The sequence below is a fragment of the Phoenix dactylifera genome, chromosome 6 (genome assembly GCF_009389715.1).
Source record: "Phoenix dactylifera cultivar Barhee BC4 chromosome 6, palm_55x_up_171113_PBpolish2nd_filt_p, whole genome shotgun sequence".
Taxonomy (NCBI): Eukaryota; Viridiplantae; Streptophyta; class Magnoliopsida; order Arecales; family Arecaceae; genus Phoenix; species Phoenix dactylifera.
Window position 1 is genome coordinate 7,407,838 of NC_052397.1, and position 12,113 is coordinate 7,419,950.

Below are 12,113 nucleotides of genomic sequence, written 5' to 3' on the forward strand. Positions count from 1 at the left end.
AACCTAAACAAAATTATTTTATCATATACAGCATCAGTTGTTGATCAACAACATCAAAGTAGGACCAAAGCTGTATGGATTTGTTAATTTTGTATTAATTGAAACAAGCTTCTGGTATACATGTGGTCAATTCCATAACACAGAAAAGAGCAATTTTTCACATGATGAATGCTTGCACATATAGCTTTTTCACTCCATGCATCAAACTTCTGCTGCAGTGATTACGAACAGTTCTTCAGCCCAGGCAGACATTTGGATCTTCCTCATCTGAGTCAAATTCAACCTGTAATAGCCAGCATCTGAAGTCAACCATCACTCCCATAAACATACATGAAGCTGTTTTCCAACTTCCAACCATCAATGGCTTTTCATAAAAGTAATTCATACCCAGTGGCAAAATTATATATGTTGAAAAATAGAATAGAATTGATCATGAGCAGCTACGACAGTGCATCGATAAGTTAATGAGGAAGACTATGCTGCCAAGTTAGGTAATAAGATTATGATGCCATCAGATTGTCATCCAATTTGGAGACACCAAAAAGACATCATCACCCAACCACACAACAAACATGTCCATGCACAAATATAGCATTATAATAAATCAGTAAATGGTCTATGCCCATGTGAAATTCAAAATGTATTATAAAAACTAGAGTTTGAAAATTTAAAAAGTGTTATGAAAACTAGAGTGCAAAGATATCAAAGCAAACAACCAAAAAAGGAGGAACTTACATTTTCATCTCGATACCACTTCCCATGGCAATCCCGCTTCCAACCAGCAGCAGTAAACTTGAGTTCATTCTCACGTCGTTTACGAAGTTCCACATTCCAGTCTGCAAGCATCTTAGCATCTGTTTCAGCCCTCACCGTAGACTTTTTATCACTGTAATTAGAGACATCAAGGACAGTGCTTGTAGATGACTCCATAACAGACTTACAGGAAGGAGATACTTTGGAATCATAGAAAGAAACATTTGGCCTAGATTTCATGACATGTACAGCATTTAGATCATTAAACTTATTGTGTTGTGCTTCTAAAATAGCCTTTTGTGTCTGTTTAATCAATGGTTTATTGTAGATCTCGGGGCTCTTCAATCTTGGACTTGACTTAGCAATGCTTGAGGCCCCAGTAGATTCAGCAGATAAGGCTATTCTCTTGTTTAATTCTTCCTTCCTTGATAGTTCTCTTTCCTTCAGCCTGGATTCTGCAGCGATGTGGCGAGATCCCTTGTTATGCATCTGTCAGACTAAAATTATTAGATATAAAATATTTATAAATAAAATATTGCTTCAATTACCATTTATGCAAATAATTTAATCAATAGGCAGAGCGAAATGCAGCAGAAAGAGCGGCCATTACTTATGTTCCAACAACATGGCTTCTTTAACATGAAGGATAGCTAATTGAAGAGGTAAGAATAAGATTTCTTTTGTATGTAATCAGTGAGTTCTAGGTGAAAAATGCCACATTGATTTATATCCCTGGAAATCATATTAGCATTAGTTTTTACCACAGTTTGATTACATGAACAAATCAGATGTTCATCTTATTTTAAGATAGGGACAACTTAATTCATCACAACATTAAATAAAAAACAGCCTTCTTCTGCAGTTGAGGAAAGCAACAAAGAAATAATGCCTATAAACATCAATAAAGCTTGATCCTACAGTCATTTAAACGCTTCAAGTATATGGTCCAAACAGGTGACGAAGATAAAACCTGGTTCACTATTGAACAACCTCGCATGTGTGGACCAAGTTTGGAGTCAACTTTGTAGTAATTAAGCGGGAACTAATCTAGGTCAAAATCCAAGAAACCTGGCCTAAATTCATCACTCATTAGAAAATAAAGAGAAGGGCACTGCCCAGGTAAATTTAACATAACTATGATAACAGGATAGACAATTTTCTTCCATATTTAATTACTGTGAGGCTAATATATCTTTTTAAGAAACTAGCAGATCAGGTCTTTAACTATGCCATAAGCTAACAAACCTATTAACAGCCGCATTTAGATGCTTCCAGTATATTAAGCACAAAATATGTTTTCTGATACTATTATCACACTAATACATATAAGAAAACTACAATCAGAAAACAAGACCAAGACTTCAGCAACCAGTCCCACATGCTTTGGCAGCCGGGGTAGCCTAGACTTAGATGGTCCTTTTTGCTTATATTGATAGCAAATCATGGAAGCATAGAAATCCAAGAAATCAAAACAATAATAAAATATAGGGTTTAGTCTCCCCTCGGAATACAACAAAGGCTGCACAAACCATATCTCTGCAATGCTTATGAGCATGGTTTATCGAACCGTTCCGAACTAGACAGCTTAGAGGGCCACCGAGCCGGGCCGATCAGCTACCGGCACGATTTGACATATTTATTTGGTTCAGTATAAAGTTGCCCTCGCCTATTGAAATCGACCGATCAAGGGCTCGTGTTTTCTCCCTTTGCTCTATGCTACTCGACACCCGCTTTGTTCGCCCCTTCGTTGCACTTCCCTTCCATATGGATCGTCGTGGCATGTCCAAATTTCCTAGCGAACTTATCCTCTTCCTATTGATCAAAATTGCTACAACCAATGGTTGTTCTTGGCGAAGCAAGCGGTCCGCATGCTCCTCCCGAATTATCAACTCAACCCCGACATGTAGTGTTGCTTTGGGCTGATAAGCAGTTCAGCACTAGCTTTGTTCGCCCCTTCGTCAAAACCCTAACCTCTCCATCGTCACCATCTACCTCCCTCTCTCTCTCTCCCTCTCTCCCCCCTCGACATCAATGATTTCGAGCCCCCCTCTCTCTCTCCCCTCCCTCTCTCTCTCCCTATCTCTCCCCCCCCCCCAACAACGATGAGGAGAGCTATTCGAGCCTCTCCCTCTCTCTCCCTCCATTCCTCTCTTTTTTTTCCTCTCCCTCTACCCCTCCCTCTATGGCTGTTCCTATGTCGGTACGCCCTAGGATAGCATGATATGGACTTGTACCATGCCGAACCAGTCACCAGCTAGTACCCCCCTCCTCTACTAGTTCGACGAACCTTGCTTATAAGTTTTCTAGAAGACTAGTAGTTGAAGAAAAAAATGTTCAATCATAATCCATGTTAGTTTGGTGCTTCTAAAAGTTGGTTGTTGAAGAAAAATAGCGAACTGTATAAGCTAACATCCACAAACCCATGGATGTTCTAGCCTTCTTTAATGTTTTAATATAATTTATATGGATGATAGCTTGTGATGTTGTTTGTGACTCATTTCTCCTAAGAATGATATTTTTACCAAGATATAAAGCATCCTATTTAAGCCAAAATGAGACAATACAAAGACATATGAAACAATACAAAAGGCAAGATTACAATGTTGGCACCAATATAACAAGATGTAGATTACCATAGAATTCCTAAAATGGCAGACTAATATCAACCAACCTACCGACATACTAGGGGTGGGAATTGGGTGGATCAAGTTCAGACACAGGATTAGAGAAAAAACCGTCAACCCCAAATCCAACTCATTTATTAGACAGGTTAGAAATCAAATGACCTAACATGTGTAATCCATTTAATAAACAATTAGGTTTGGGATCAAGTTTGTAATAACATGTCCAATCCAATCAAAATAGGGGTGAAAGTGGAACAGATAATATCCGTATATCCGTTCAGATCCATTTTCCATATCAGAATCTATCCGAATATGAATAAAAATTTGAGCATTCAACCTAATATCCATCTCTGTATTCATATCTATCAAAGAAAAATGGATATGGATATGAATAGGCAACTATCCGATCCGTATCCAAACATCCGATTCTATTTGTAACCCTATTTAATTTATATATGGCACTCATAAACTTTTAAACAAAATAAATGACGCACCATTACATAACTATTAACTTGATTTATCATCCACTTAGTAATATCTTTTATTCTGTGGTCATAACAGTTAATTCTCTAACTTATATTCGTATTTATATCCATACTCCTAGTATCCATTTGGTATCCGTCTACATATCCATTTAAAACAAATATGGATACGAAACTTCTGCATCCGATCTACATCCATATCATATCTGTATCCATCAAACAAACAAATATAGATATGGATATACGTAGTATCCGTTCGGTAACCGATCTGGTTTCAGCCCTAAACCTAAATCAAAAAAAGAGGTTAATAGGTTAACAGGTCTTAACTAGGTTGGTTAATAACTTAAGTAGGCTTTAAATAGGTTAAAATATCAGAGTTATAAATGGGTTAGGTGTAACTATATCGATCCAATTACTCAGCAGGTCAAAACATGTCAGACAGTTAGAACACTATACTTGACCTCACCCATTTAATAAAAGGTTAAGTTGGGTCAACCCACCTACAATTCTACCATTAATGCCAAACCAACCAACTTCTTCTAGGTTGGTTATAATTAGTTGGAAGGTCATCATGGATTGCCACACTAGAATGTGAGTGACAGGTCCAACCACAAGTCTAAGTGTGAAATCCTGTCGAGCTCAAATGTCATACTATATCCTGTCTAGCATCAATTTTATTACTTTGGGGTTTATTGACAGGCCTGGGCTACATATGTAACATGGCCTATATCCTAAATGTCATTCCAAGGTATTTTAACTAAAAATGCTCTACATATTCGATCTGAGCCCACCAAACACCCTCTTGCCAATGATCTCTTGATTAGTAGTATTTTATCCTCATCTTTATAGGTTAATCAGCACTAGCATAGGTGTACGTGTATGATCATCAGCAAAAAGTGCCTCATTCGCAATAAAAATTCAAACCATTTAATGAGAAGGTGTTGTTCTGGGTAGAATTTCCACAAGATGAGCATTTTTTCTCAGTAAGAATTATTGCAGTAAGATAATAGCTAGGAGGATTTGCAAGGCATTATGGCATTAAGATTTCTGAGGTTTAAGCGTCAGCTTAGCCCAGGACCCCACTAGTCGTCATATTTGGTTTGGTATTGCTACCCGACATGACTTCGAAAGGAACGTCTTTATTCAAACATTTTGCTCCTTATTTTGGGCAGTTAGCAATAATCTTTCTATGGACACTCTAAAAAATCTGTTTTCACAGCTCAATGGTATAGTGTTTGGCTGTTTAGCTCACTAATTATAGGTTCAAATCCTACTTGGGATATTTGATGCAATTCTTAATTAAAATGACGCTGGCTTATTCGCAGAATGTGAGAAGAAGATGAATAATCATCTACTTTCAGAAGAAAATCGAAGAATTTCTTGAGAATCCTACAATATCACTTTATTCTTTTTTCTATGATAGATGGTCAAAACTTCATCTAGATTTGAATCCTTTTGAGAGGTCCACTAGAGATCAAAAAATTTTGGAGAAAAAAAAACAAGATGTTTGTTTTGTCCCTTTAGGATGACAAATTACAAGAATTTTCCAATTGTATGATCTCTAAGTTATTTTTCAGTTCAGTGAGAGCAGCAAGTTAGGAAGTGGTGTAATTTCAAATTTCCAACAATACTCTTTGTTGCAAAGTAGGACAATATATATTCAGTTGTACTCTACGAAGAAGAGAGGATGCAGCATATGCATAATGAAGATTTGAAGTACATACGAGTATATTACTTTAATGACAGCCAGCTAATCTACAGGCACCACAAACTTACAGCAGTGGAAATGGGATGATCATTTATGCTTTTTCCTAGACAGTGGCACTAACAGGAGTCCCATGAATTAGTTTAAGTTGTGCTAATCTTACTAAAGTGACAAGATGTCACTACAAAATAGGTGACAAGAAGTCACTTTAAGAATAGGTATCTTTTAACCAAAAGTGCTTATATGTTGGGGATGTCTCTCCTTCAAGTCTATAAAAGTTTGCAGCCCATCAAGTAAATTATATGTTCTCTCATTCTCCAAAGGCTCGAGAGCAGACCTGCCCTACAGTTCACCCTGGTTTTGACATCAACCATTACAACAAGAAGATTCTACTGCAATCTTCATAATATGTTAACTATAATTTATTTCACATTTCAACTCAATTCTGGCATACTGAATCCCTAGTTTGACCTATGCAATTCTTAAAACTTTCCCGAGGTTACACCATAACCGAAGGACTCAGGGTCACAGATTCACAGATTAAAAAAGAAACACACGTACATACACATACAAACACACTCGAATTCATGTTCATTTAGTTGGTGTGGCTTCAAAATGAAAAAAACAGCTACCTGACTTAGAGATGACCAGTAAGATAACAATAGCCCCCACTTTTTGATACAAAATCATCTATTTTAAATATCAAACTTTGAGGTAAAACCATGCTCTCTGATAAGTGAAGAGGAAGCAGACTAGGAACAACATTGCAGCATTACTTCTAGCCCAAGTTGGTGTTTAATGTGGTATCACCGAGATCTATTTCCACAAATCATTCGATAGCATTATTCATAGAGCTCAGGAAGTAAACATGCCTCGAGCTAATCATCTCTCTTTCTCAACCTTAAAAGATCGGGGCCAATGCAACTGAACTACAATTAACATCCAAAATGAAAACTCTCACAAGAAACTAGCCTTGCGCACCACACAAGAATAACCGTTCAGGCAGGACGATACTGTTTTCTTCCCCTCAAGATAACACATTTGCTTTCCCAACTGGGTAAATACCAATCCCATTAACCGATAAAAAGTTGGCAGGGATCAGGACCCTATACACCGAGTTTTTTTAAGGCAATACATGTATACAGGGAGGCGAATAGTGCTGCAGATTGGTAGCTTCTCGTGTTCCATACCGGCTCTGAAGCTATTGGCTGTATCTATACTAGGGCTGTATAATTGTACTCATCTTAACAAAAATTAAAAGAAAAAAAAATCTCAAGCTACATCAACAATTTAACCAAACAAACATATAGATCCATAAATCATGAACATAATCAAATGCTAATAAGTTCAAAGAGCATGAATTCCTAGGGAAGAAGCTATCAAGAATGAAAAGGGAGACGCACGGAAAGCATGAGAGGGGAGTCCGAGATGGGGTTGTGGGGCAGACGAGGCAGGCGTACTTGCCGCTGGACAGCTTCTTGAATGACGAGGAAGACGAAGAGGAAGAGGAAGAGGAGAGCAGGAGATCGTCCACCCGCCTCTTCCTGTGCTGCGCCTCCCGCGCCCAGCTATCCCCACCGTACACGCTCATCTCGCCCCACTCTGCGACTCGGCGGGTTCGGTTCCCAGGATCAAATTGTAGGTTGCAGCGGCCGATACCCCGGCTTCCTCGATGGGCGCGTGATATCTAACATAGCGTATCGGCTAATGTGGAATTCCACTTACTAATAGGCGGCCTATGTAGTAGTGTTGGGCAACGGGCCGTGCCGGCCCGGCCCGGCCCAAGCCCATTGGGCCCAAGGAATAAACGGGCCGTGCCTGGCACGGCCCGTCCAGCACGGAACGCCGCCCGGCCCGGCCCCAGGCCCGTCTATTGGCGGGCCGGGCCGGGCACGGCACGCCACGGGCCGTGCCAGGCACGGCCTGCAACGGCTCCAGACGGGCCGTGCCAGGCACGGCCCGTCTGGAGAGGGGGGAGGAAAATAGCCGTTTCCAACGGCTATTTTCGGGAAAAAGACCCTTTTACCCCTCCCAACAGTCCAATACGGCTGAATTGAGGGGTATTTTGGGAAAAAAAATTTGGGGCTTCTATAAATAGCCCATTCCTCCCTCATTCTCACCACACCAAACCAACTATTCTCTCCTTCTCTACTGCTATTATTTCTCTCTTCTAAAGTGCTCTTCTAGCAATTTAATTTTTAGTTTGTTCAAGTGCTACACAAGAGGAGGTTCCTATTGAGAAGAGAAGGTCGCTTCTGTTGAGAGCACAAGAGGAAGCTCGGAATCTCGGCTCTGCCTCTGCCCTCCGACCCTCTACTCAATTCCTCCTTGTGGTTAGTTTTTATTTTTTGAATTAATCATAGATATGTCATCTTTTGAGGAAAGTCAGTTTGGCATTCCTCCTGTTTCTGGGGGAGAAGAAACTAATCCCCAACCCCATGTTCCTAGTTCCTCTAGAACTGGTGAACCCGAGTGAAGATCAAACCTCTTCTCGTAAGAGGACTAGTGCTGTATGGAATGAATTTGATAGAGTTATGGTTGATGGAGTCTGGAAAGCTAGATGTAAAAAATGTGCCAAACTTTATAGTTGTAGTAGTAGTGGGGGAACAGGGCATTTAAAAAGACATCAAGAGAGTCATAGGATGCATGATTCTCATGCTCAAACTCAAAGTACCCTTAATATACAAGGGGATTACTTGTAGGTAATTTTGCATATAATCATGAAAATCAAAGAAAAAGCACTTGTAAAATGGATAGTTAAGGATGAATTACCTTTTAGTTTATGTGAATCTTTTAATTTTGAAGAATATGTTCAATTAAACCTACAACCTGCTTACAAAAGAACTAGTAGGCGTACATTTAGAAGAGTAGCTATGACTAACTTTTTAGCAATGAAACAAAATTTAATTGAAACACTTTCTACTTTAAATGTAAAAATTTTATTAACTTCTGATATTTGGTCAGCATCTGTAGGTAGTAATTGTTTTATTGCCATTACTGCTCATTATATTGATAATGATTGGCAATTAAATAAACGTATTCTTGCTTTTCGTGCTTTTGATTTTCCACATTCTGGGCAATAAATTTCAAATATCATTTATCAAACTGCATGTTCATATAATATTAATGATAAAATTATGTCTATTACTTTTGATAATGCATCTAATAATAATTCTGCTGTTGCATTATTAAAAGACTCATTGCATCCCATGTTAGATGGAAATTTATTGCATATTAGATGTGCATGTCATATCTTAAATCTTTCTGTTCAAGCTGGCATGGGCATGATTCAAGATGTGATTTCAAAAATTAGAAATGCAGTTTCTTTTATTCATGCTTCAAGATCAAGACTTCAAGAATTTAAGGAATTATGCATAAATCATGGTAAACGTTTTAAAAAATTTAAACTTGATGTAATTACTCGTTGGAACTCCACATATAGCATGATACATGATGCATACCCATATAAAAACTTATTAAGTGCATATATTAATGATCGTGGATTAGGCTTTACATTGTCTGAAACTGATTGGAATAAAGGAAAAATTTTGGAAGATTTTTTGCTTAGTTTTTATAATGCTACCAATGTTCTTTCTGGTATTTATTATCCAACTTCATGTTCATTTTTACAACAAGCATATATAATTAGTCAAAAAATTTGCAGAACATAGATATGATGATGTTTTAATGCCTATTATTGACCTAATGGAATCTAAATGGAATGAGTATTGGGACAAGATATGTCCTATGCATAACTTAGCTGCTGTATTTGATCCTAGAGTTAAATTAAATGGCGTGCTAATTTTACTTGATGCATACTCTGAAAATATGAATCAAGATTCTGAATCTGCTAAAGATGAGGTAAAACAACTTCTTTATGATATTTATGCTATATATGATGAAAAAATTCGTGGATCTAGAACACAAATACAAACCTCTATTTCTTCTTCTAGTAGTTCTCGTTCGTCATCTATTTTTTCATTCATTGCACAGAGAAGACACACACATGCTTCAAGTTCCTCTTCATCTTCTTCATCTTTAAGTAGTGAACTAGAATTTTATTTACGAAATGATCTTCATTCTGCATATGATGAAAATCAAATAGAGAATCTAGATGTATTATCTTGGTGGAAGAGTGTTAGAAATCAATATCCTGTTATGTCTGCAATTGCACGCGATATTTTAGCTGTGCCGATGTCCACGGTAGCATCGGAATCCGCTTTTAGTGCAGGTCGGCGTGTTCTTGACGAAAAGAGAAGTAGGATGACGGGCGAAACGGTGGAGATGCTTCTCTGCTTCAAAGATTGGTTGGATGCTGAGGCAAGACTTCAAGATAAAGGTGGACATAATACAACATCCTCTGATGATGATGATACAAACACTACTGAAGACTGAAGACTGAAGACTGAAGAGTGAATACTGATTCACTGAATCACTGATGATTAGTAAGATTTCTTAATTTTTTATAATTGTACATTTTTATTGTATTCTAGAGGTCAAACCAAGGTCCAAACCTCGGCCCTTTCTTATTGTATTCTGGAGGTCAGACCAAGGTCCAAACCTCCCTTCATGTACCATTTTGATTTAAATTAATAAACTGGTAGGGGTCTATGCCAAACCCCCCACCAATGGTGGCTTTATATTCATAAATCCTTAGTTTTCAATATTTATTAATTTATTAAAAAAATTTATGAAGCATTAATTTTTATCGGGCCGGGCCGGGCCCAGGCCCGGACCGTGCCAGGCCCGCGGGCCAGGACCGGGCCGTGCCGGCCCAGGCCCGAAGCGGGCCGTGCCGGGCTCGGCCCGCGGGCCAGTACCCTGTGACCCAGCACGGCCCTCTCAAATGGGCCGTGCCAGGCACGGCCCGGCACTGTAGCGGGCGGGCCGTGCCAGGCACGGCCCGCTTCGTGCCGGGCCGTGCCGGGCCGTGGGCGGCCCGGCCCAGTGCCCAACTCTACTATGTAGCGTGCTAAAAGGAGCCGCCTTTGCTATAGCTGGCATTTCATACTTTTTGGATACAAATATATCTAATAAAGTCGAAAAATAAAAATAAAAAATTCCAAAAATGCTCCAAAAATCTCTTAATAATAGCAAAATTAAAAAAATAAAATAAAAAATTGTTATGATAGCAGATTATCCCCAATTTGACTAATGATAGAGAAATATCAATTAGCCACTTTTCTAAATTGCATCAAACTTAATTGTGTCTAAATCAAGACTATGGGACCCAAAAAGAATATCATGGCAATGGTGAGGAACATGGATATCAGTGACTCAATTAGGATCACAATCCAAGATGATAATAGAGGCAAGAAAACATATCTGAGATTGACGCTGAACCATATGAGCAATCCAACGCACTCAATCGCCTCTCAAACCCATGTGCGACAATGGATGGATGGCAACAGCATGAAAGGGGTTGTGCAAGGGAGAAGTGAGGTATCTCACTTATAGTTTTCTGGGGAAGTATTGTGGCAAAGAGAATGATTTACTCAAAATAAATATCTATATTTACAACATAGGTGGTTATTTCTTTTATTTAAAAAAATATGGTGGCTATCTACGGCTTCTTAAGTTTGAACTCGAGGCCTCTCAACTAGACAAATTTATGCCTGCCAATTGAGCTACCAGATATTGGTTAATAGTTGTCAATTGTTTCCATTAAGTATTAGATTAAATATGATATGAGTGGTGGGTTTGCACCATTCTACTTTCAATAAGTAAAAAAAAACACTATCAGAAAAAAAAAAAGAAATGTTGTCGTCGGATCTAGACTAAGGTCGGAGTGTAGCTCAGACGACCCTATGATTTGCCGGAGACGAGCTGAGCAGGTTGGTTGAGGTGTCGGGTGTTGGTCTCCTCCGGAGACGGCCTGCAAGAAGTCTGCTTGCCAGAAACGGCGAGGAACCCTCCGATGCCTAAATCAGAATAGAGAAGCAACAATATAGAAGAGAGAAAACTTCAGCAGAGTATAGTTCTAATATTGCATAGTGCATACCTAAAGTCCCCGAACTGCTCCTTCATATAGAGAAGTCGGATTTGTCGTTATCTAGGTCGGCGTGCACCAGTGGTCGGTGGCAGCCAATAGTATGGCCTCGGCATGGGCGGCATATGCTACTGACCGTGCGCCGAATAAAGAGCTGTTACAATGGCCAATCACTATCACTATGGTCGATTGTCAAGACTATCAATCCTTGCTGGCACGTATCGATAGGCTTCTCGGTCGGAGGTGATTGGCTCCTCAGCTAGGGCCGAAGTTGCCTACCTTAGTTTGTATCAAGATTGTCGAAGATGGTCTGGTCCGAGGTCAAGGTGTCCAATATTTTTTTCATTACTTGCCTCCCACTTTCAAGGCTAAGTTGCATTCCAATTCGGGTGACCGAAGTTAAGTCGTCACCTCGATCGAGGATAGGGCTCCCATCAAGGGACAATAAATGCGCTGATTGGCCTTCTCGAAGCATCGCCAAATATGGGTTGTCCCGAGGTGCCATTTATGTAGGGTTATTTCGAGGCGTCGTTACTGCAACGATCCTGGTGGGTGATCCA

General features: G+C 39.3%; 1 protein-coding gene across 1 annotated transcript; it reads right to left on the bottom strand.

Annotated features, from left to right (window-relative positions):
• LOC103695642 (sodium channel modifier 1-like) lies at nt 1-7,256 on the bottom strand. The gene is made up of 3 exons (XM_008777014.3): nt 6,968-7,256; nt 736-1,242; nt 1-283 (listed from the first exon to the last, which is right to left on the bottom strand). The coding sequence occupies exons 1-3, from the start codon at nt 6,974-6,976 to the stop codon at nt 236-238; spliced, it is 564 nt and encodes a 187-aa protein (XP_008775236.2). The 5' UTR covers nt 6,977-7,256; the 3' UTR covers nt 1-235.
• Between the last annotated feature and the right edge of the window lie 4,857 nt (nt 7,257-12,113).